General features: G+C 38.6%; 3 protein-coding genes across 4 annotated transcripts; 1 reads left to right on the forward strand and 2 right to left on the reverse strand.

Moving 5' to 3' along the window:
- On the forward strand, positions 1-9,501 carry poc5 (POC5 centriolar protein homolog (Chlamydomonas)). The gene is made up of 13 exons (XM_055049230.1): positions 1-87; positions 1,400-1,480; positions 1,879-1,996; positions 2,629-2,691; positions 2,814-3,007; positions 4,431-4,607; positions 4,903-5,007; positions 6,018-6,197; positions 6,600-6,783; positions 7,442-7,575; positions 8,281-8,382; positions 9,066-9,236; positions 9,330-9,501. Exons 2-13 carry the CDS (start codon positions 1,400-1,402, stop codon positions 9,462-9,464), a joined length of 1,644 nt encoding a protein of 547 aa, XP_054905205.1. The 5' UTR covers positions 1-87; the 3' UTR covers positions 9,465-9,501.
- On the reverse strand, positions 9,479-15,370 carry ankdd1b (ankyrin repeat and death domain containing 1B). 2 transcript variants are annotated; one of them, XM_055049228.1, is made up of 15 exons: positions 15,123-15,370; positions 14,858-14,958; positions 14,632-14,730; positions 14,454-14,552; positions 14,208-14,312; positions 13,608-13,709; positions 13,356-13,454; positions 12,959-13,057; positions 12,736-12,834; positions 12,515-12,610; positions 11,890-11,988; positions 11,611-11,706; positions 11,027-11,228; positions 10,081-10,212; positions 9,479-9,985 (listed from the first exon to the last, which is right to left on the reverse strand). In XM_055049228.1, exons 1-15 carry the CDS (start codon positions 15,283-15,285, stop codon positions 9,933-9,935), a joined length of 1,644 nt encoding a protein of 547 aa, XP_054905203.1. In that variant the 5' UTR covers positions 15,286-15,370; the 3' UTR covers positions 9,479-9,932. The 2 variants fall into 2 exon arrangements, with proteins under 2 accessions (XP_054905203.1, XP_054905202.1); XM_055049227.1 differs by having other exon boundaries at positions 12,515-12,613.
- An 826-nt stretch (positions 15,371-16,196) lies between these two features.
- polk (polymerase (DNA directed) kappa) lies at positions 16,197-24,867 on the reverse strand. Its single transcript, XM_055049272.1, has 15 exons — positions 24,806-24,867; positions 24,533-24,714; positions 24,123-24,242; positions 23,886-24,038; positions 23,363-23,494; positions 23,124-23,274; positions 21,851-22,042; positions 21,555-21,679; positions 20,767-20,933; positions 20,633-20,665; positions 20,446-20,542; positions 19,511-19,682; positions 17,887-18,891; positions 16,980-17,028; positions 16,197-16,635 (listed from the first exon to the last, which is right to left on the reverse strand). Exons 2-15 carry the CDS (start codon positions 24,659-24,661, stop codon positions 16,554-16,556), a joined length of 2,607 nt encoding a protein of 868 aa, XP_054905247.1. The 5' UTR covers positions 24,662-24,714; positions 24,806-24,867; the 3' UTR covers positions 16,197-16,553.
- Between the last annotated feature and the right edge of the window lie 508 nt (positions 24,868-25,375).

Consider the following 25,375-nt stretch of genomic DNA (forward strand, 5'->3'; position numbering starts at 1 on the left):
CCAATCGCTGATGCTGTTGTTTGGGAGTCTGTTTATTTGAAACGGCAAAGCAAGCACTTTCCAACTGACGACTCGTTTGAGATTACGGTAGAGTTTATTTTTTCTGTCTTGAATCTTTAATGAAACAACAAGGGATTTCCGACCCAACGTTCTAGAATTATTAGCCAAACTTGTTTTGTAGAAGCTACAGGATTGTGCTTCGAGTTATGCAGGTTTAACATTAGCTAATTTTCCTGTTCATCTGAGCTACAAATCTCCTTTAAATCTCATGACCCACGTCCCTTTTGTTTTGGCGTCTTGGGTATTATAGTGAATATTTCAGCTGACGTTACTTTTGATTTTGTGTCAAAACACTTGATTGGAAGTTATTCAGCCTTTTTGTAGACATCTACATTAGCTATTTGACCTCTCAGCAAACGACACAAAACACAGAAACGTCCACGGTCACGATTTAATGATAAAAACGAGTGTTGAAGCGACTTACGAAAAACCATGTAGATCCATACACCGTAGGATTTTAGGAGAGAAAGTCTCAAACTGAAGATTGTAATCAAATTCACTCCCTTAACTGTTGATCAGAAAGTGTAACCACTGGCATTTGCCAATCTGCTTTAATCTTAGAGAGACAATTGTTTCTACCTGTCAGTCCGGGATGGGATAAGGGTTCATTTCTTAACTAGATGGCGTCCATCATTCAAAACTCAGAAATGTATGTTAATCAGTGGGCTTTCTAGAAAATGCACTCCAATTTTAGACTACCAAGATTAAATTCCCAAAAAACAAGGTGCTGCATTTGTTCACACTGTCCTCTTTGGGAATATAAAATACAATCTTGGACTCTGCAAGCTGTTATTAGCTTGCTAAATGTTCAAGTTTACAACATAAATAGACAGTATTGCCTGGTTTGTTTGAAAGTGATTCAAGTACAAAGCCAAGCAACAAGACTTTGCTTTGGAGAATCACTGGGTTTTCAGGTCACTGTCACTTTAGAAAAAGTAAGGCCATTGACCAAAACACAGTTAACTGTTTGGCATAATAATTATTAACCAATGGGTCATGCACAGTAGTGGAGGAGTGATGCTTTGGGCTTCTTTTTTCATGGGACAGAGACAGTCTAGTATCTCTAGATTGTATCATCAAGAAGCTGCTTAGAAACCAGATAGAGACCAGATCTGGCTTTGGAATAAAACAATTGGGGATTTATTTTTTACATTTACTGTATGTAGTGGACTTTAATACTTTTATTAAGTTAGGACCTTTACTCTGTCATCAGACTGCCTTTTATTATGACATGGGTGTGGAAAAAAATATATAAAATTTATGATCTATTTTCACCAGTCAGTAACTTGTAATGCTTTCCTAAGTAATAAAATTGTCATTATTCTTTATTCTTACCTAGATGTCATCAGAGGAGGATGGAGACAGCCCTGTTCTCCCCAAAGACTCAGACCGGGGCAGCTCTGTGTCTTCCGAGCTTCAGGTTGATTAAAAGAATCCTTTGCTGTAGCTGAAATTGCAAGCTAATCTAGAGTCATTCTTTGTGCAACAGTAGCAATTTCTATTTAAACCATGCCACATGTTTGAAAAAGGACTCTGTTGTCTACCACCCTTGAAACCTTACACTGGTATGAGTGGTCACATCTCAAAACAGGCATTGTCAGGTGTAAAATTAAGGCAAATTTCTTCAAGTTAGAGATAATCTTTCTTCACAATTTGGAGTAAACAAAAAAAATTCTATTTTTAGATCACATAGTTTTTGTTTAGATTTTATGTTCAAGAAGCTGCTTTTTCACCCAGCTTATTTGCTGCACATAAGCAGATTTATGTGCAGTAAATAATTTGGTCCTCCATACGTCTCTTGTGTGTTTTAATGAACAGGATGAGTATGAGGAGCTCTTTCGCTATGCTGTTGTCACCCCCAAACATTCCCTGCTTTCTGTTGGTCAAGGTCAAAGTTCCCACAGAACAGATGAACCAAGCGGACAGCATCCACAAGGTAAGATCTGTATGATGAAAATGTTCATATACATGCATTTTCCTTCAATTTCTCTAGCAGAAGCTAACCATTAGCACCCGTCTAATGATTAGGTTTCAAAAAGGGTTTCCCATCTCACCCTATGGCAACACTATGTTTTCATGCACTCTGCATTTTCAGCTTGCAGTTCACCATAACAGAATAGATATTGGTGTCTCACATTACTTTCTGAGTCTTTCTGTATAATAACCCTTCTTAAACAGTCAATCAGTTCCCATCCCCAGTACCGTTTCTCATTGAAGGTTTAGTGCTCTAACTTTCACTGAGCCACGCACGGCGATGCACAGAGCAGACAGGCTGATAAGTAATGATCTCCTGGAACTCTGCCCACTCTGATCTTTAGAGTGCAGGCTTTTTGGCTTCTCCTTGCAAAATTTAATTAAGATATTGACATAAATGCATTCTTGGACAGAGAGAGCCGTGCTCATCTTATTCAGCACTCTTGCCGTCACTTATCCTGTTCTTAAACTGTCTTCTGTTTTTAGAATTAACTTTCACAATGAGATAGTTTTAATAGAGATTTTGTGTGTGTGTGTGTGTGTGTGTGTGTTTAATGAACCGTACATTTTGATCTGTTGTGAACCATTTCCCAGATTCTGAAGCAGATGAGAGGCACTCCATCGTTAGTGTAAGATTGTCACAGGCCTCTTCTCAGGGTAAGCTGAAGAAAAAAAATACATAAAATAGTATGGTACTTTTTTTGAGATGGCAATTTGCTTATAGTTCTTCTTCATGTCTGTAGATGCATATTCTCAGTATCTGGAATTTCTTCCTACAGCTGAGAGGACAGTACGTCCGTCGTCAAGCAAGAATTCAGTGCACTCTGATGAGCCATCAGAGGATTTTCAGGGAGCCTCCAGGTCTTCAGACAAGCAGGAGTCCCATGATTTTGCTTCTACCGAGAAGTTTATCTCTGAAGAGAATCTTAGCAAAATGGAAACTATTCTGGATACGTGGAGCAACGACCTCAAGGTTAGTTTGGTTCCTCTTCCATGGAAGTTTCTTTCCATAATCCATCAGTCTGTTTGCTTTAGCTAAAATATTTTGTTGGGTGTCTAAGTAGGTGTCTAAGTAGGGGATACACAGAGAGCTTTCTCAGTATGGCCCGGAAGATGTTAAGCAATAAACACAAATTTATGTAGTGAGGGATCAGCTGATTTTCAGTTTGAATGAACCTTACAGTTGAAAATTTTTTTGCTTTTATAATGTTAGCCTAATATTTTGTGATGTATTCTAACATTGGCAATCTGGTGTGAAAGTTTTAGTGTGGGAGGCAGGGCTGGACAATAAATCAACAGAATCGATCGATAGACACACAATCAATATCAATAGATGCACTTTATGGATTGTTCAATAATTTCACTGATCTCCGACCCAGAACTGAATAGCATTCTGGGGGATGTTGACAAGAAATGTGTGGATTTCTGCATTGAAAGAAAAATTGACTGAAATCTGTTTCAGAGGTTTACGAAAAAATGGAGATTGGAAATTTGTCTCAAAAGTCTCATGATGCATTTCAAATTCTGTTTTTAGAATGATGACATTGTTATCGCCATTAAAAAATATACAATAAGTAGCTATTTTCAGTTTCGTTTTTTATTATTATTATTTTATTTTGGCTATTCATGACAAAATAACCAATTTTAAAGCACCAGATATTTAAATATTATTGTATGTAATGTATATTTAGCCAATATGAAATCTTTACTAAAAGGGTGAAAAAAATGAAAGCGAACAATCCCTCTCTTAGCTTATGAAGGGACTGAGTCTTAATGACACTTTCCAGAAAAGGGTGACAGCTCCTTTCTTCTGTGAAAAGGTGACCTTTTAACTATACAAGTGTCTGCTGGTGAAAGTACTTTAGATGAGGTGGATGTGTTCACCCTGCCCTTTTCCTTAGCTGTTGTACAGCTCATTCATGGAGAGCATGTGACAACCAATCAGCTGCTAATCAGTGCTGAGAAAAGGCACAGAGAACCAGCTCTATTCTGATCTTGTGATCCATTAAATCAGGTTTTAGAAAGGCTCTTTTTATGGCCCAGAAGTAAAACTTTGTTTTATTTTCACACTTCAAACCGAAGTTTGAAGTCCTTGTTTAGGTGAAATCACATTATTGGCATTTATCAAGAAAGGCAGCATGAGTTTGTGATTGTGTTGAGCAAAAAAAAAAAAAAATATATATATATATATATATATATATATATATATATATATATATATATATATATATATATATATATATATATATATATATATATATTATATATATATATATATTATATATATATATATACACAAAGGAGAATTCAGTACGTCAGTCTATTCAACAGACCTCGGCTCCATAAAGGAATCTGAAAACCTTCCGTTAACATCTTGCCCTTTGTTTCCTGTTTAGTCAAACGTGCTAACCGAGCTCCAGAAGTGGAAGTATGCCTTCGTGGAGCAGCACAGGATGGATCTGAAGAAGGAGGGGGAAAAGCATGCACTCCAAATGGCTGGCCTGAAGTCAGAGCTTGAGACAATGAAAGGGCTGGTGCGCACCTACGAGATGTCCAACCTGAGAAAGGATGAGGTATTTGTATTGATCGGCTTCCTTTCTGTGACGGTTTGTGAAAAATGGATCATGACTGAAAACAGCAAAACACGCTCCACTGCAAATAATGATGCAATTTATTGCACAGAGATGATGTTTTTGAGGTTGACACATTTTTTCCAAACTGGAGCAATCATCTTTTAATCTTCCGTTTCCTTCATACTCTTTTCATTAATTCATGAACCCGATTAGCATGGTCCTCATGAAGACGTTGAGGAACGTATTGTGAACATTTTAGACTTACACGCTTATAGTGTGACATGTCCTCTTGCAGGTGATCAGGAGTCTGAGCCAGGTGTTGGAGAGACAGAAAGAGAAGCAGGAAAAGATGAAAACCTTCACACACTGGAGAATCCAGCATGCTGAGGTTAAAGAAGAGGTATGCATTCCTATGAGCTTGAAACTTACCTGCTTTGATACTAAAGGGATTTTCCCTGTAGCAATTCCCCCCAAAACACCCACCCTTCTGTTATTGAAGAGATTATTTATCTTCAATTGTTGTGTGGATAAAGTTGTATACACAGCTGCCCTTTCAGCATGTCTTCTTTCTCTAACCGTTTAATGTCTGATAAAGTTCAATAAAAACTTTTAGCGAGACAAAAATCTTTAAAAACTCTAATAAATATTAATGGATACCAAGGATGAAGTATATTATTTATTTTCCGGTAAGAATTTGAATCAAAATTATTGTTTAAGAACGTTTTCAACAAAGCTACATTCAGTGCTTTCTGAAAACATTTTATCTTTCCCACATTAACATAGCAAACTTCAATGGTTTTTATTGATTTTATTGAATTTGTCAAAACATATAACTGTGAAGTGGAAGGAAAATATTGCATAGCAGGCAATAACTGTTTACTGACATTAAATTAGATGTAGGAGGACTATTTACTAATCAAGTAACTTCAGAAAACAATAAGTTGCACTAGATTTTATCTATATATATTAGAGTAAAGGGGACTCACCACAAATCCAGACTGCATTGTTTGTATATTTAAAGTGATTTGAAAACCTTTTTCCAATTTCCATCCTATCCAGTTATACTTTGTATTTGTCTCTACATTAAAGCCTAATAAAACTCACTGGAGTCTGCAGTTTTACTAAGATCTAAAGAGTTCAAGCAAAAGAGATACTTTTGCATGGCACTGTAACTACCGCCTCTAAATCTTTATGGAAAATTGTTTTTCCTCTCCATTGGCTATTTACTCAACAATGACACTGTAACTTTAAACATTCTTAATCTACGTTGAACAAACATACTTTTTTTCTACATCAAAATCATACCAGACAAATTGCAGCATAGAAAAATGTTCCTAAGCCGGCTGAGAAGAAATGAAAAGTGCAATTATTGCCGTGTCAGTATTTCATGTGGCTATGCTCCGCTGGTAGGCTCATGCTGTTCAGGTGGCTCGGCAGCACCACAGTTTGCAGCTGAAGAAGAAGGTGTGGCAGGGCTGGCACAGTCTGGTCAAAAAACGCTGGAAGTCTAAGGTGGAGAGAGCGTGCCGTTCCAGGGCTGAGGAGGTCTGCTCCCACCTGTCTGAAGAATATGAGGCCAAGCTGGCAGAGGTAAATGAAATAATAACGAACACTGATTTTGTTTAGCTAAAAGTATGGCTGGTCTCAATGTTCTGTACAAAAGGTCAGATGAAGCTAACCAATTTTATTCAAATCCTTCTTTAAATGTATAGCTTAAGATTTATGAAGTAATTTATTAGAAATATGTTTGATTTCAGCATCTAAACAAAACTTACAGCATTTTAAATTGTATAAGTATTTGGAGTGTTAAAGTTTTGTAAAGCTGACTTAAATGAAAGAGAAATGGAGCATCAGGAAATGTAAATTAGTGTTAACTTTGTTGCCATCTTTGCTAGTATCATGTTTGACTGAAAGTAAGTTCGGGTAATGTTAGCAGGTTTATTAAGTAAGAACCTATGATTTCCTTCCGCCTTCACCCGTCTGTTTCGACAGCAATCTGAAGTTCTCGAGAAGGCTGAGGCAGAGATTCAGAGGCTACACTTTGAGCGAGAGCGCTATGAGGAGTCTATGAAGAAAGCCTTCATGAGGGGCGTCTGTGCCCTCAACATGGAGGCTCTCAACATGTTCCAGTCCACTGAAACACGACCAGAGCAGCTACCCCCGCAGGAATCGCATGGTTTGTAGCAAAATTTCCTTACCTGACATATTTCTAATCAGTAACACGGACCGTCGGAAACAGCCAGGTCTGGTTTGTAGGTTTTTTTTTTTATTAAAGTAGCAAAAAGGAAAAAAGATGAAAAATCAAACCTCTCATTTACGTATGATTATCCACGTTTGTGTTTGTGATGGATGAACGAAAGAAGCTTTTTTCAGGCATTACTCCTGATCAACCAGTTAGCGTCTATTGAATTTAGTTTAAATATTTAGGTTATTTAAACTTCTACTACTTAAAAAAATCAAAGTTCAAAGTAAAAAAAGTTCTTCAGTTGCATTTGTTTTAAAATTGATCATCAGTAACAAAAATATCAGGATTTACCAAATTAAGCAGCCATTCTGCTGAAGCGGCTGGAGGTGGATTTCATTCTTATCAGCTTGTTTCTAGCATGTTCCTTCGCTCATCCATCTGGCCTCGGCTTCAATGAGTTTTGCTTGCTGTTATCTTACTGTCAGAGCTGGCTGCCATTGTAACACTCAGGCCTGATTCTTCATAGACTCGTCACTTTTGCCAACTGAATAGGCACATAGAGTAATTAGGCTATATTAGTCTTTCACAGGTGTTTGAATTTTTATACATATATTTATTTAGTGATAGTCACCTTCTGTTTTTCTTGTAGATCCTTCGCCTGGCCAGGATGAGCGTGGATCAACTACACTGCCTAAGCATCAGCAGTTTCCCACTACCTCGAAAAGGTTTAGTCCAGTCCACTTTGACCGCCTTGAACCTACGCAAAGGGAAGCTGATGATGTGGTGAGAGGCTGATAATGTACTGGACTAGCTTTCTTTTCCTTGTTTCATTTTGTTTACACTTTTATAATTTTGTGTGAGTTGATTTATCTTTTCTTTCTTGTTCTTAGATTATCCAGTGCGCACAAAGATTGCCTTTATCTAGATTTTCACGCGAATATTCATTTGCACTTCAGTCATAAACTTCAGTTGTGTGAAATATGTTGAAACAAAGCAATGGACAACTATGGAACAAAAGAAAAATAATGAGTGTTTTTAAAAAAAATTTTTACAAGTAGAAATTTGAAATGATGATAGCAAAACTGAACTGTTTGGCTGGATTGAAAAAATCCACTTCACCCATCACCACAATGTTGGATTTTTTTTTCCCTTCTCACCATGCTCCATTTCTTTATGCTGTATAGAGAACATGTACAGATGTATAAATATCTATTTTTCTTTTATAAAGGAGCCTTTTATGGAACTTATTTATTCCCTCATTCGGGGAAAGCTGCTTAGATTTTTTTTCACCACACGGTGGTGGCAGCATCATGCTGCGGGACGGTTTTGTCCACCAGAAATATTGAGGAAGTTTTAGAGCTAGTGGAGCCAAACACAGGGAATTTCTGGAAGGCGGCACGTAAAGTTTGTACTCGTTTGTGTTGGTCTTTGACAAATTTTTTTTTTTTAATGATCCCAGACAATTAGCATATTCTGTATTTTCAATAGGTTGGCCCCAGAGTCTCCACCTCCCAGGAAGAGATGCTTCCTTCCACCACAGTTTTGCACAGCTCTCTCCCATTAGCGGGCATCGCGAGCACCTACAAACAGGTTAGTGCTGGAAACATGATCGTGGTCAAGGGGACCTAAGGTTTTAGGGAAGTCCACATTCACATCAGCATAGAATCAGAGTTCAGTCTGGACAGTTTGAAATGTTATGTCAGTGTTTTTCCAGGTCTGGATAAGTATGGAAAAGTGAAATAAGAGTATTTATATTTCCAGACTTTATTCCCTTTGGCTAAATGTTGTATCCTTCTGTTTGCTGTTCTTTGCATTTTTCTCCTTTTGTTCCTTTATTTTCCTAACATTCTTCCCTCAATTTTCCACCTTATTTTGTTCCGTCCTCCTTCCTTTCCTTTTCTTTCATGTGCTTTTTTCTTTCTTTCTTTACTGTCATTCTTGCATTCTTCTCTTCTTTGCTTTCTTCAAGTCTCCATTTTTTTCAGTTCCATATTTAGGAAACTAAACATGGTTCCCTAAATATGGAACTGGGAACCATATTTAGTGTAGTACACACACTGAACCATTTTATATTTTAAAATGGCTATGAAGGACTAAGAAGTCTGGGGAAGTCAGAAATGTTTGAAGATGCTGATAGCATGGGAATGGAACATATGATTAATCGAAAATAGGTAACCTTTCCTGCTAACATTTACTGGTGGTTTCTCTCTTTGTTACATCCATAGAAATGCTTTTTCTTCCCTAAATGCAGCTGTGTTATCATGTTCTTTCAGTCTGGTCCTCGGATTGTGACGGCAGGTCAACAGAAATCCTCAAAGACTGTGACGGCTCGCATCACTGCGCGATCTGATGTCGGTAAGGTCCCACACGGCGGCCTTCAGGTGATGGGAGTAGCTCCACCAATGAGCTCTGTCGTAGTAGAACGCCATCATCCTGTTACACAGGTATGACAGGTGGTGGAGATCTGCACTTCAAAGTGTATAATAAATGTAGCCTCCAGCTGTTTAAAGCTGTAAAATCTCTCTCTGTTCTTTCAGCTTACGGTTGGACAGGCGACAGCTTCAAAGTTTCCTCGGCCGTTCCAGCAGAGCCACACGTTCGCTGGAGGCAGAGCGTCATCGCGAACACACACCAGCACATGCAGCATCCACTCAATCAAGCAAGTGGAATGATCAACCCTGGTGCATTAAATTTAGTGATAGCATTTAATTTATTTTATGCAAAAATCCTCATTTGTCTTTGAAACAGTCATGTGAAGTTTGATATTCTACAACAGATTTACCTCTGTGTTGGTTTTTTTTTTTAAGTTGGCTTTCATTTATGTAAAGGCATAGCAGATAGAGTAGTATAAATGTTTTCTTATTATTTACAGTATAGGGTTATAAATTGACTTTTACCTAATGTCAGGTAACAGTTAATCATTTAAATTATGCACATTATGCACATGGATTTTATTGTATGAAATCATTTTTGTGCATCCATTCATGATTTAGAAACAATCTAGCAGCAATGGTTGCTTACTTTCTTAATGCAAAGTCATATTTTACTGATCAGCAGCACATTGCTATTTTCTAAATAAATGCTTTTACCACTAACTTATTACAGACATCCATCGTTGATAATTATGTAAAAATAATTTATCATGAAATGCAGCAATTCTTGCCGGTGTTCTCTGTCTCCATCCGAATCTTATCTGCAAGACAAAATAATATTTGATTGAACACTGCACACCGGCACAGAGCAATGTTTACATGCATGTTGGTTTCTGTGACAAAACGTTCAAGGTACCAGCAGCCTTCCTGTTCCCAGTGAGGATGAGTTCCTGGTAGAGTTGTTTGGAAGGATTCGTCTGAGCGAGCTCTTCCCTGTGGAGCCAGATCAGCAGCATCCTGTGGCCGTGCTCTCTATAACTGTGCTGACCTGGGATCCAAACAACACAGCAATGTAGTGTCAGGCAAGGTGATCAAGATGTTTTGAAGCAAGAGCTGTGAGTTCAGTAGGGAGATATTATGACTACAGGGCTCCTGTGTTGTCTGGCATTTGAATAAATAGGAAAAATAAGTATATGGGCTGAGTTAATACAGCGCTTTCCTTGTCAAGCTGGCCACTCAAAACGATTTACCCTAGAACTCCATTCACCCAGCTGCATTCAAACACTTCCCATTTACACACTGACATGCAGATCAGTAGTTAACTAGGGCTTAAAATGGCTTGTGTGAAATCCTTTGTTCACCTGTCCATGAGTCCCTCCATTCAGCTATCCATAAATCTATCAATTTATGCTTTTCTGCCTGTTATCTTTCTACTTTCATTCATTACAGTGCATCTCACCACCAGTCCCTTCATTATACATCTAACCACTGACTATGACCTTTGCACTGTTTGATTAATTATGTAATCATCTGTCCACATATCCCAGTTTTTTTCATCTTTTTATCCAACCAGTCGCCAGTCATTCACTCACTTCCTTACATTCTGAGTTTTTTTTCTGCTCCTTTATTTAAAGTTTGATGTAGAAATATTAGACAAGTGTTAGTTTAGAATGTTTTGTATTTCTATTTAAAGATTAGCTAAAGAGCACTCTGGCTATGTGTCTGGAAAACTATGGAATTATGATGTGTAAAAATGCAAACTGTTACATCACTGCTCTGTGAATTGAACTTGAAACTTAAACAGTGATTACACGAAAACTGATTTTAGTTTTTAAAGTCCGGTGTGTCGGTTTTTGTGGCACCTGTCCACTGATCCGCTATAGCAGCCACTTGCTCCTTCGTGAAGGCCCAGTTCTCTGCCAGTCTTTTCCAGTCTCCGGGTTTCAGGAGTTCGTACGCGAGGCGCCAGGCAGTAGATCGGAGCTGCTTGGTTTCATTCCGGTGGTCTAGTTTAAACGTTAGCGGATGCTCACTGTGAACGCTTTCATTAAGCTCAGGGTTGGCCTGAAAGGGCAATTAAATCATGTCTGGGGGCTGATAAAGGCCATCAGCCCCTGAAAACACAACGCTATGGGAAGAGATTATCGGCAAAGCACCAAAACAAATGATTAGCAATATGAATGTCAGAGCTAAGCATGTCTGCAATCAATAATGTTAGTGAATCATGCATATCTTTAATTACATTTGTGGTAAATTGCCTGTCAAATGTTTCTTTTTTTTTTTCACATGGGATCCTTTAATGTTGTTAGAGGGAATGCAGCTAATTGAGGATGTGTTGGTGCCAAATAAATCATTTCTGATGAATTTCAAGCCCTGAAGACGGCATGGAGCTCATATAACCGCATCAGCTAACATGCATATTTGGATTTTTTTTTTTCCCCCTCACCTTTCTCCATCTGTAGTATCTTTCTGCTTTAATGATCATGTCCACAATGATCACCTCATTTGCTCTGGCTGCCACACCCAGAGCAGTTTTACCCTGCTACTCCAAATCCAGCACAGAAAATGAGATTGATACAGTAAATCAGAATAGCAACATTAGTTATGTTATTTTAGACACAGGGTTCTTTATTTTGATGCACTCTGCTGGTGCTGTGACATAAATGCATTAGACGTCAAACTGTCTTAAGGTGATTTTGTGTTCCAAGTATGTGTGTATTCTCACTCTGTCCCGGATTTCCAGATCCACACCAGCTTTTAGGAGCATTTCCACGACTTCAATCCTGCCGAGCTCTGCTGCGAGATGCAGCGCAGTCTGGAGTCTCTAACAGGAAACGGCAATGGGCATCTTATCAGGGTTCATGCTTTGTCTGGATAATTCAAGTATATTCAAAGTCCAGACATAGAAGAATGCATAGAAAATGTATATCTAAATGTATTTCACTTCATTCTTTGTTAGCCCAAATAAATGTTGTATTAGCTATTTCATCTTTTCCTTAATTCTTTTTGTCATTGATTTTATAATTTCACTCCTCTGTTCCTTACTTCTTGCTTTTTCTAGTTTCCCTTCCATTTTTTATTGTTTTCTCACTTCCCTTGCTGCTTTCATTTCTTACATTCCTCTTAACTTGTCCATCTTTATTAACCTGCACTCTTGATTTTTTATTTTATTTTCTGTCCTCCTCCTGTCTTTTTCTTTAATGTCTTTTTCTACTTCCTTCCCCACTCCGTCCCTCAAACCTACTGAAAAAAATCCCCAAAAGAATAATTTTATCTCTGCTAATTAATGTGGGAAAGTTTGTGACCTGGCCACATAATGTGCTGTTGTTTCTCTGTGAGGTCGATCCTACCTTGTCGGCTACGTTAATGTTGCAGCCTGCTGCTACAAGAGAATGGATAACAGGGATGTGACCGTTCTTCACTGCCAGATGGAGAGGAGCCTCCAGCTGCTTGGAGCAAACACATTTATTTATATTACCCCAGCCCCAAAAAAATCATTCAAGGTAAGACTCAACAATGCTGAGAAGGATGAAGGAAATGTTCCGTTCCCAGCTGGCTTGTGTTTTCTCACCTGGTTTTGAACATCTGTATGGGCGTTGTACTTCAAAAGGAGTTGGACAAGAGACGAGTTTCCGCTTTCTGAGACTGGATGGAGAGCGCTGCATTTGGCCTGCAAAGAGCAGGAGTTCAGACTTATTGGCAGGTTTAGGCAGGTATACGTTCTGTAAACAGTAGAAGTAAATGAATGGCAGCAGAATATAAATCATTCTTCTTGATCCAAGATTTGTCGATACCACTGTGAGGATGTTGGGGTCACAGCCGGCCTCCAGCAGGGCCAGGACACATTCTTCCTGACTGTTATCTGCCGCCTGGTACAAAGCTGTCTCACCATCCTGCAACACAGGAGCAAAGATAAAGCAACTAGTTATTTAGTGTGATAATACTTAGGAAAACAACCTTGAATCTGAAATTATCTATGGAAGCCAGTCGGATAAGCTATCATGCAATTATGAACCATAAAATCACATTACAGCCCAGAGGTCAGAGTTCAAGTTGATGCTAGATCACAGTCTGGTTGAAGGAACACGATTGTGTTTTGTCGGTCTTGATTAATCCCAAGTAGAACCAACGTTCAGCAGTGGATTATCCACAAAAGCCAAGAAAAAAAGAAGGTTTACTCTGACTGTCTACCATATTGACTTCATCCCGAGAATCAAAGCTCTGCAGCAGCAGCTGGACAGCGTCCAAGTGGCCGTTCCTGGCAGCTAAGTGCAGGGGCGTGTCCCCTCTCTGCCAGAAGGAGGGGAGGGAAACAGCAGCACATCAAAGAGGGTTTGACTTTGAGCTTCTTTGCAGGTGTGACACAGATATGAACATAAAGAGCCTTAGTTTTTCTAGGAACAATATGCATCAACTTCCTACAGCCGGCTCAGACACACAGACCTTGTTGGGCTTCATTGTGGCCATGTTGTATGGCTCCATCAGTATTTTTAACATTTCAATGCTCCCATGTTCTGCTGCCAGGGCAAATGGACAATGTCCTGACTGGAATACAGAGAAATAAATGCAGGCAAGGACAGCAACACACAATGGATCTAAAAAAGAACAAAATCCACAACCTTATTTCAAATAACAGAGTTGTGTGACTAAAGATAATAAGGCAAATCATTCCTTTTGATATGTATTACACTTTTTATATCTTCTGCATTATTCAACTGAAAACAAAAACTTTTGAAAGTAAAAAATGGTTACAGCAATCACTTTGCTGCAAAAATGTGCACAGACTGGCTGTGATTATCGTAAAGCTTGGTCGTTTTTGAAGTAAAAGGTTTTCATATTACACATTAGTTAAATGACGCAAATGTTAAGAAAACAAGTAGGACAAATGCATTGTATTCCAGGTTCATCAGACTCACTGACACACAGATGTAAATTTAAAAACACTGAATGCAACTGAACTAAATGATTCTTCATGTTCCAGATGCACTTTATAAATATGCTGTTTCATAATGAGGTAAGTCTATTTTCTAATAAAACATATACCTTATCCTCCTTGTTTAATTCTTTCATCTGCATATCATTGATGATATACTCTACAATTTCAGTGTGGTTGTTGATGGCAGCACAGTGCATGATGTTCAGTCCTTCCTGAAGAAGAAAAAAAAATCTGTGAGTAACTAGTTTTTACAAAATGTACACACCTCACCTTTCTTACCGCTATCCTCTATGTTAAATAAGCTACGTGTGTGTATTCTGTGCAAGTCAGAGAATCTCATCGTAATTTTTTACCTCATTTTCAACCTTCTGCTCAGCCCCAGCCTGCACCAGTAACTTCAGAATCTCCAAGCTGCCAAACCAGGCAGCTAAATGAATGGGTGCCATGCCATACTGCCATAACCAGAATACAAAATTATGCTTAGATATGTAACCTATTGGTTTTTTTTAAAAACATTTCCGACCATCTCACCTTGTCTGTTTGGTCCACTTTGACCCTGCGCTGCAGAAGGAACTGAGTTGCTTCCTTGTTTTTGCCTGCTACTGCGTAGTGAAGGGCTGACCTGTGGTGCTGTTTCGCAGTTACAGATCACTTTACTGCTTCGTTGTGGAAAGTTTATGCTAAACACTATTCTTGATACTTTATTTATGTCCCTCAAAATCAAAAAGACAAGCAGCTCGCTACTCTCTCTACCCACCACGTTCTTTGCGTTGACGTTCAGACTTTTTCCAAGGTACTTCATGGTTTTCAGATCATTCCTCTTTGCTGCTTCCATAAACTGCTTCTCGGTGTCGAGTACTGCTCAACACAACAGGAGATTTTGCACAAACTATACCTTATTTTACCACAAAACTTGTATATCAGCAGAAACTCACTTAATTTTAGATAAATACAATTATGTAACATGTGACAATTGATAAAAGGAAATTTTATGAAAATGCAAATGCTGTTGCAATACTCACACATCTCATTGGTGTCAAAACTCTCATCATCAGTCTCTCTGTCTGAGTGCTTTCTCTGTCCCCTGAAATTATCTCGTTGCATCCACTTTGGGAGGTCCAGCTTTTCCTTCTTGGGACAATTATCCTTTGTCTTCATCCTCAGAGACAAAACTCTTCTCTCCATTTTAACTTAATATGAATGAGTTCTTTGTAAAAGGTCAGGCAAATTGTTTCACCCAGTTTCACAGTCTGAAGAAAAACAGCAGGACTTCAAGTGGAAGCGTTCTCTTGTTTTCTAAAGGTTGATCCATGTTTGCTTTCACTGCTCACACCCACAAAAAGTAAGCTGATATTTAACATTATTTGCCTCAGCTGTGTATATGACTAGCAGGTGGCAGAACCACAGTATTTACCATTCACTAAAAACATAATGTAATGCTCAGCCTTTTGTTGACTTTTGTGCAGGATTTACATAGATCATCTAAACGCTCGTTTTCACATTATTTAGGCTGACATGTTAGTTTCAATAAATTCAAATATTGAAATTTATTTCAGTGATTCTATTCAAAAAGCAAAATTACCCAGAATCATTAAACACATCATGATTTTTTAAGGCCTTCTATTTCTAATAGTAATAACTTTGGCTTACAGCAGACAACACATTCAAATGCAAGCCTGCGCTTGCAGAGGAGCAGCACTAGTGTTTTTCTTTCTTGTTGGCCGGGTAAAAAAAACTTTGGATGTTACATCTGTTTTAAAGGCACCACGATACATGGAAAGTCCTACTCCAGTCCAAGACTCGAGAATTTTCCCCCAAAGTCTTGATTGATCATTTACCTCAAAATTCTCTCACGTGTTCTTATTCCTGTTACTTGAGTACTTTTATGTACCACATTTTTTCCTTCTGCTCAACTTTCCATGAATATTCTTTGGATGCAGCTATCTGAATTCCAACCTCCTGGCTAAAACAGCAGTAGCTAATGGAGAATGAATGAGCAATAATTTCAACAGTAACATTTCAAGTTCAATATTTATTAATTGCAAGAAATACAACAACAAATGATGAAAATAGAAGAAAAATAACTTAGCAAAAGAATAGGTAGCAAATATCCTCATCTTTTAATTGCCATACTTAAATAACATTATTATTATTATAACATTATTACATTTTTATCTATCTTCATTGAAAAATAAAACATTTTGGAATCAGAAAACTGCATAGTCATTTAAAAATCCTTACTTTTTTGCAGTTAAACTACTTATTGTCACCTTTCCCTTTGCTTATGGCTTTAAAGAAGTTAATCAGTGCAAGTGCTCAGCTTGGTGTCGCAGCAGAAAGCTAAATATGTGTCCTTGTGAGCGGAGCTGTAAAACTAGTCCACATAAAATCCTTAGACTGGAAGAGCCTGGTGTCTCTTGACTGCACTACTGATATTTTCCACATGGTTACTGTCACCTGAAGAACTTGTCGATGGTGTTGCAAAGTCCAAGGCTTTTGGCTTTTTTAGATGGAGGAGAAGACGGCGTGTCTCGTCTAAAAGGTGAATGCACAGGAAATGGTTGTTACTACGGCACTTGTGAAGGAATTAACTCATCTTCAAGCATAACAAAAGTCCAAAACACACATCTGGAGCTGTAATGGAATGGTTTAGGTCAGAAGAGCTGAATTTGTTACTACAATGAACGATGAAAGGTACAAGCCTTGCCCATCTCATCTTCATTTATGTAAAACTTTCCTTTCATGGTCAAAATAATGTTTTGCAAGTATCTTACATAAAAACTAAATTAAAAGCTTTCAAGTGTGCTTATAATGTGGCAAACAGGCAAAAAAAACTTCAAAGACACAAAGATAGCATATAGAAAAACAAGCTGCCTCACCGTTTGCTTCTGCCTTTACTTGCTTGTCTTGGCAGGGGATGTCCACCGTCTACAAGCAAAGACACAACCAGTTAGTTACATGGAAGAGAAAAGGAACTCCTCTGATCTCTTCAATGAAAGAAACAGCCGTGTGTAACACATCTCCAGCAACATAAAGCCCACACTTCCAGAAGCAGAATCATTTAAGAGGAAGCCAGGCTTCGGTTCATTGTTGCAGATAGATAGGATAGAAAGTGATTTAGCCATTTCAGAGGCCAGGGCCAGTGGGGGGTCACGGGGTGAAATGAGATGTCCTTCCTCTGTCGGGATCAATAAGAACTTCTCATACAGTGCCACAGTAGGTAAATAACAGGGTCACAGGTCACCAAGAGCCCTTTGAAACAAGACAATACTTCCTCAGTGTGTGCTTTTAGGTTGAGGACATTTTTAACATCACTGTTTCTTAAGATCTATGAAGAAGCAAATGACAAACCCAGAGCCCAACTAGCAGGTAATTGATTATCTGGGAAGCTGCCGAACAAAATGAACCTTTCATTAGATAAAGAGGAGCATATATCTCTCTCTGCTATTGACCAGTTTTACCTTTTCACGTTTTCATAAAACATTTTTTGATGCAGGATGCATTTGACATGCAAAATTAGAGAGACAAAAATACATGTACTTCGATCATAAATTAAATAAAAGAGATTTAACGTTTTTCAATGGTTTTCAGTTCTCTAAAAACCCACTGCAACTTAAAGGTGGTACTTAGTTTCCATACTTTGTGTTTTGTACATGTTACATGTCAATAGAGGCAGGTAAGAACGGATCATTTCATAATGTTCTAAAAACCCAGAATTAAATGACGCTCACATTTGCTCAATAAAGCTGACACTAATGAGACGTGAAGTAAAGGACACACACTTACCTACGTTGAAGCTATTTTTAACTGCAGATGGTTTTCCAGTAAAGGCCGTCTGTCCTCCAAGTTCATGTAGGACCTCCTGGTTGAGACAGAGGTCAACATGGTGGTTGAAGATGGCGAGATCGTCCGTGTCTTGGGTCTGCTGACAAACAGGGCAAGTCAAGAGAGGACTTCTACTGAGGGATGACTGCTGCTGTAACGCCACAGGCTTCTTGTCAACTTTAATCAGTGAAACCAAATTGTTCTTTAAGGTTTGTTGACCTTCTAGAGTTAATACTCTGCATAAGTCCAACTCTCCACTGCTTGCCGATGCCTCGTTTTTAAGATCACATGCCTTCTCCTTTTGGGTCACAACTACAGATTTTCGATGGTCGTTTTCTGGATCCAGATCTGACTCGGACCCTGAGGCTTCGTCTTCCCTCCTCGCAGCATCACTGAGGCACGAATCTATATGCCTGTTGAAGACATTCAGATCGGTTGTCTTCACCTTTGTGAAGCACACGGGACAAGTGAAGGTTTCTGTGAGAGTCTCACAGTCTGACGTGGAGGCATGAGGTTCCATGGGTGAAGCCAATTCATTGTCACAAAGATCCTGAACAGTGCAGTCGTCCGTGTTTGCTTGTTTCAATGACTCTGTACCATTGTTAGAGATAACCACGGGACCATATCCCTCACATCCGTCATCCGGTGGACTTGGCTTTGCAGCCTGGAGTTCTAGTCTTTTGGCATGAGCTCTTTGAAAGAAAGACTGCTGTGGTTCCTCACCACTGGGCCTCTGCTTACTGCTCCAAAAAACCTTGTTTTGTTTCTGGCCATTCTGTACTGGGGGATCATCTACAAGCTGTGAGATTTGGACTGAGCGATTGCACAAGTTCCCAACTTCCGGCTTTTGATGCATTATTGGGGAAGAGTGGCTACGGTCTGTCTTGCCCGGTTGAAGAAAGCTAATGATGCTTTTCTGCATCGGTGTTTTGTCGTCTGAACTAGCGAAGGCAGATATCCGAACACCTGCAAGCACAAAGGCAAAATATTCAAATCTTAGAAAAAAATACCAGGTCCAATGCCTTGGAAATGTATTTGTGAACTCTGAATTTGTCCACATTTTGTCAATGTGTTTTATTAGGATGTTATATGGCAAACCAACACAAAGTAGAGCAGAACTATGACATAGAAGAAAAAAGGATACATTTAAGAAAAGGTTTGCATTCTTATTAATCTCCTTGTTTCTTCTCAGCTCAGATTTTCAATTTAAATCAAGCCAATGTATAATTTTAGATCCTATCCACATTTTACATGTTGCCCAAAAGGTTAGATTTCAAATCTGACCAGAGCACAAAAGTTTGCTCCACATTTTTGCTTTGTCTCCTACCTGGGATGCAGCAAACTGTAAGTTGAACTTCTCCCGGGTTTATTTCAGCAACGACTTTCTGAGCTCCACTCATCCATAAAATCAAAATTTATGTTCAGCAATGCACATTACATTTTGTGGTTAAATCCTAAAAATGTACTCAAAGCTCAAAGAGCTCCTAGTACTTTTGCAAGGTAATGTGCAGCTCAGGACGGTCCATTTAGATTTATCAGAAGCATGGTAATCGATGTGCCTTTTTGCAATGCTGAATGAACTTACCCATGAGTCTCAGTCGGAGCGGCTGGGGGCTTTCATTTTCTATTTCCATTTTCAGTAAGTCTTTAGCAACAGCAAAGATCTCCTCCACTGTGGCCACGGCGTACGGGAGCGTCTGTGCCCTTGTTTTCACCTCAAAGTTCACATTCTTGATCTTCAGAGTCACCGTCTTACCCTTAACAAAACAGAGAGTAGAAAAAGAAAACGCACAAAAAAAATGTTTCTCTCTTCTTTCCTAATAATCATTAGGTCTGTTCCCAAGAAGCTGGAAATAAAAGGGAGAAGGAAATCTGTGTAATCTGGCATATCATTGACTGATCTGTCTTTGTGCATTTTGTCAGTTTTCATAGTCATGTGATCATCTCCAGGGGGGAATGTTGCCTAGGCTGATAGTTGCCCCTGCTGTCTCATTAATGGCCTCCATTTTCTTCCGCTATCAGGGGACTCAGGCAGGGGGGTGATGGTTGTACTGAGATCTCGACTTCCTCCTCTATCGATTCAAAAGGAAATGGACAGGTTAAGGATATCGCATGAAATTCAGCTGAGAGTCAAAGTGACGATTGGAAGGTCAAGAACAGAACATCGTTTTCTTACCAATACGAATCTATATTCATGTGTGTAAAGTAACATTTCTACTTGTTTAAATCTGGTGATTCTTGATTCTTCTGAGACAATCACATAATCCAGATCAAAAACATTATTACTGAGCTGAAATACCTTATATAACTGCTGCTTTTTTATAAGACAAAAATATGCCAGAAAGGCCTAGTTATTTTATTAGTTTTTCAATTGCCAGATTATTTCCCTGCAATAAAATCTTGATTTATTTTAAGGCATTTTATAGAGCTTTACCCAGACTGGGCCCAATAATGATTGCAGAAACCAAATAACTTTTTCCTCCACATGGAAACTACAAAACACAAGCTCTTGTTTTATACCTTCAGGGCTTCTTTCTTTAAATCTTCTGCCAGATCGTCACACAGCTCTCTGCATAAAGAAAACTGCTCCTCAGGTTTACTCAGTTCTTTAAATGTCCTGTCAACAAAAATCAGAGTTAAAAATCAAATGATACAAGTAGTATACTAGTACTGCACTCATGCTGTAGATGTACACTTGGAAACAAACCTTTCAGTGCTCATGCTTTTTCTTTCTTCGTGTCTAAGAGGAACCAAGAACAGGGAGAATGAGCTCTTCTAGTTTTGCATGAAATGATTATTTTTTTTGGTCTGTGTTGAAGTGCATTAAATTCGGCGCAATACCTGGGTATATGTGTGGAGCTCAAACCCAGAGAAATCTGGATGAAGTGATGCCAAGACGTCTCGGAGAACAACAAGGACAACAGCGCCATCTGCCTGCTGAGATCTGAACAGGTGGTGATGCCCAGCGCATTCAGCATTTTCTCACTCACCTTCCCAATGCCACAAACCTGAGCAAGCATATTGGACAGTCTTAGCCTAGATTTCAGCGTAGAGTCATTCTGCACTCTTTTGCAGTTCTGCTGGGAAATCTGAAAGATCTGTGAGCCTCAACTCCCAGCTTTTTACAAAACAAACACCCTGATCCAGCTATAAACTCTAAATTATGATGTGCTATGGTGAGAAGACTTTTCAGACTTTAATCTTTAGATTTTCTAGCCTTTGAATATCCACATTCAGAGCTAAAAATATTACATGGTCTCCATGGATGTGAATACCCTCCAATTACAATCCATTATCTAATATTTAGGACAGAATCTAAAAGCTTAATATCTGAGTAAATACTGGGTAAATACTTTAACTAAAGAGCTGCCCGACCATAAACATATTTAAGGACCAAACAGGTCCTTCTAGTGTAAAAAAACCTGATATGACTAAATATCAGAAAACTGATTAGAGAAAAAAACCCTGTGAACTGAAGTTGACATGATGTCTATTTCATGTGAAGTAACAGCGATGCATCATTGATCTAATCTAGAGTGATGTGTGAACAACACGATTGACACTAGTTAGAGACGTTCAGTGCAGAAACCTTTAACATGTTCTCTCGGATTGTTGACATGAAACTTTACTTTTCGAACAGGAAGTTTCTGGATGAAGTCCATGACGGCCTCTCTGGTGGGGGGCAGTCTGTACTGTCCATTCGGCTTGTTCTTGTCGCTGCACACCTTGGCAAGCATCATGTTTGGAGCAATTCCTAGAGGATGTAACAAATACCAATTCATATATTTATTATTTCTGTTGCTTTGATGAAGTCTGGAAGAAGTAGAACTGATTAAACTAAACTTTATTCTTTATTGCACTCATATTGTGATAAGATGCATTAAAAAAAACACTTAATTTGATTTAGTAATTTCTTCCCTCTCACCTGCGCTGGCAGTCAACGTAGTCTTCTGCTCAATGCGGAAACGCATTTCTCTCACGGCCTCCTCAACAGACGTCCCGAACTGTTCAAAGGGACCACCGGCGTCCCCTTCGGAGGAGACCGGACTGTCGTCAAACAGGACTGGGGAGAGGTCTGTCCCTTCTTCTGTCTGATCAGACTCGATCTGCATGGCAGCTGTAAGGAAGAGATGAGGGTTTCAGATTTATAAAATATATTCATCACAAATCATTATTAAGGTGAATTTAAAAAGTTATTTTATTTGAGTAGTTCATTTGAAAAATGGACCTTTGTATTTTATATAAATTCATAGCACAGTGGGATACATTTCAATTATTTATTTGTGTTGACTTTGATCATTGACTTAAAGCTAATGAAGATCTTGTCGAATATCACATAAGACAAACAAAACAAGATCATTTTTATTTCAGAAATGCTATGTTGTGTTTTATATACTCAGACTTGTCCAAAAGACAGTTACTGACACACTCCACCAGGGAGGCAAGTCCCAAAAGGTTCATTGCAACAAAGTGCTACATCCTAACAAATTAAGTGGAAAATTAAGATGAAGAAAAATCTGTATGAGAAAGTGGAGCACAATCAACACGGTAAAAGATGAGAGGCACAAGAGCCAATAATGCTGACGAACTGACGAAACCTCTACCCCTTTAGATGAGCCACAGCCTGCAATGGTGCAGTAATTAATGCAAAAGGATCCCTGACCAAATATAGAATCCATACAGAGTGCAAGGTTTCCCCCAGAATTTTGCTAAGAACAGTGGTTGGAGAGCTCCGCAAAAACTTTTAAATCATTTTTTGGAATTAAAAAATGTTTAAAGTTGACAGAAAATTTCAAAATAGCACTTGATAATTATGTATTATTGGAAAATTGAAAGATTAGATTAGATTGAAAACTATAAAGCCTTAAAAAAATGCAAACATAAAAAACACTGCAGGAAACCCTGCAGTACTGAAACATGCTCTTCAGGAGGGCAATAAGAATCCTTTTTGCATTTGTCTTATGCAATATTACATTTTTCACAGATACAAATGTTGGGTTTTCATTCGCTGCAAGTCATAAACATACAAATTTAAAAGAAACATTTGAAGTGTGTTAACCTGTATTTAATGAATCATGAGCTTCAATTTTTAAATTGAAAAAGTGAATTACTGAAGAAAATGATCTTTTTAGTCATTTTTAATTTACTGAGATGCACCCGTCTTATCTTCTCAGCATTATTGTGTAATGCGTGCATGCCTGGCGTGTCGCTCTTGGATCTGTAGCGGTGCGTACGTAAGGACTCTGGCCAACTCCGCCTCTGCTCCAGGTGACCTGTAAAATCTAAGTAGGCTTCATCCAGGCTCATTGGCTGAAAGTTAGGATCATATTCAGCAAAAATCTCCCTAATCTGAAAAATAAAAAAAACATGATCACCTCCAAAAGCTTGCAAAAGTCAAGTGTGGAAATAGTTTTTTTGTGTGTGTTTGTGCTCTTACCTCCTCACTCACAGCTCTGTATTTGTCAAAGTTAGGAGGAACGATGACCAGGCTGGGGCAGAGTTTCTTTGCAATGAAGCCAGGCATGGCTGCTCGGACTCCGTATTTTCTGGCATGATAATTTGATGTTGACTGAAAATGAAAAAAGGTAAATGACTTTAAAATGCTGAAGGTTTTATTACTCCAGTCTTCTCCTGGATTCAGCCCCACCAATGTTCCTGTCAAATCTCGTCATCTTCCGTCGCTCCACTAAAGAAAAGCTTCCCGACGGCATTTGTGGGCATTCTCACAACAATAATAGATTTCCACCATTGCTTTCTCAAAAAATAACAAATAAATTATGTAGTTTAGTGATTTTAAATGTGTATTTTTATCTCAATGACTTTTTAAGTTGGAATTCAAATCACAGGACTTTGCTCCAAGACTGGAAACCAGTTAACTTTAGATAAATGGGAGCAAAACCACATTTGTTCTACTCCACCAATACTACCAAGAAAGTTGTTTCTTCGATATCCTAACCCACCAGCATGCTCATAGATCCGACAGCCATGGGTTTGTCCTTCAGCTCGGGGCAGTCTCTCATCTCTACAGCCGCGTAGAAGGCATCCATGTCCACATGCACAATTACTCTGCTCAGATCACGACTTTTCTCAAGCTCAGAGGCCATCTTTTCCACCTACAGAGAATTTTTAAAAACTTTTTATTGACTAATTTGTTGGATTTAAATAATCCTACAATTAAGTTATTTATGACGTCTGACCTGTGCTTGTGCTTTCTGTAGGAGTTGCTCTGTGATCTGAGCCTTTTGGTGCATCATTTTCTCAATTCGCTGGTTCACCTGCTGCTCTTTCTTCCGCTCGTTTTCATAAAATCTGGATCCCTGCAAGAAAAGGACAATCACAGAGAGGAGTCGTCTTACTTCTGTAGATATTTACAAAAGCATTCAACATTCCTTTTTTCCATGTGAAAGTTCAATGTTTTTCCTAACTTAAATTGTTTGATCTTCAGTTCCTTTTAAGGAACTGTAAAAATCTGAATGCAAGACTTTCTGAGGGTGACGGAATTTTTCTACAGCTGTGACCCTTTAGCTACAGAACCTGGGAGAAACATGAAAAGCTGTCAGTGAATATGAATACATGGGAGAATCTCTGGTAGCAGAAACGTGTCGACCTTTGACGCCTCCATAATGATCCTGTTGATCTTGTCCCTGTCAAGTCCCTCCATCCCAGCCTTGTTGTCGTTGAGCGCCATTCTGGACAGGAGCTTCTTCTCTTTCGCAGATCCAACTGAATTCTCCATCCTGAATCGGTTTTTCTCCGTCACTGTCCTGACTTGCGTGAACTCATCAAGCTCTGTAAATAAATATCAATACCGCAGTTCAGGGAGGCTTTCTGTTACCCTTCGATGCGAACAAAAACAAAATGAAACCAAATCTGTACGTACGGAACAAATTTTGCTGTTGACAGTTATGTCGCTACTTGTTTTCAAAATTAATGACGAGGCCGGTTTTGGCGGCACTTCCGCATACGTCATTCTCGACACATATAGTTGACAACCCAAGAACTGAAGTTGTTATAACTGATATAATTATAATGTATATTCTTAACCTCCTTAAGAAAACTTTATGAATCAGAATTTTTATTTTATTTTGTTTTTGCACTGCAGTTTCTCAACTGCCTCAAAACATCTTTTGTTTTGATAATGTTTTTCACTTTGTTTATTCAGGAAAAATGTACAAAACTCATGTTATAATATCATTAATACCTATAAACTTTGTCCAATATTTGTCCCAGGTTCTCACTAAATAAGGGGGAAAAACAACCTAAAAGTCAGAAGTTTTATGATCTAGCACACTTAAATAAAAAAGTATTGGAATCAGTATTTGTATCAGCGATACCATTTTGATTTTCTCATCGAATTGATACCAAAATATGCAGTATCGTATACTTTTAGTGAAAATGTATGTCATCAGAAAAGCAGTGTACAGTCGGGCAGAGACAGCGCTGTGTGCTG

This window comes from Poeciliopsis prolifica, unplaced genomic scaffold (genome assembly GCF_027474105.1).
Source record: "Poeciliopsis prolifica strain line A6 unplaced genomic scaffold, Auburn_PproV2 SCAFFOLD028, whole genome shotgun sequence".
Lineage (NCBI taxonomy): Eukaryota > Metazoa > Chordata > Actinopteri > Cyprinodontiformes > Poeciliidae > Poeciliopsis > Poeciliopsis prolifica.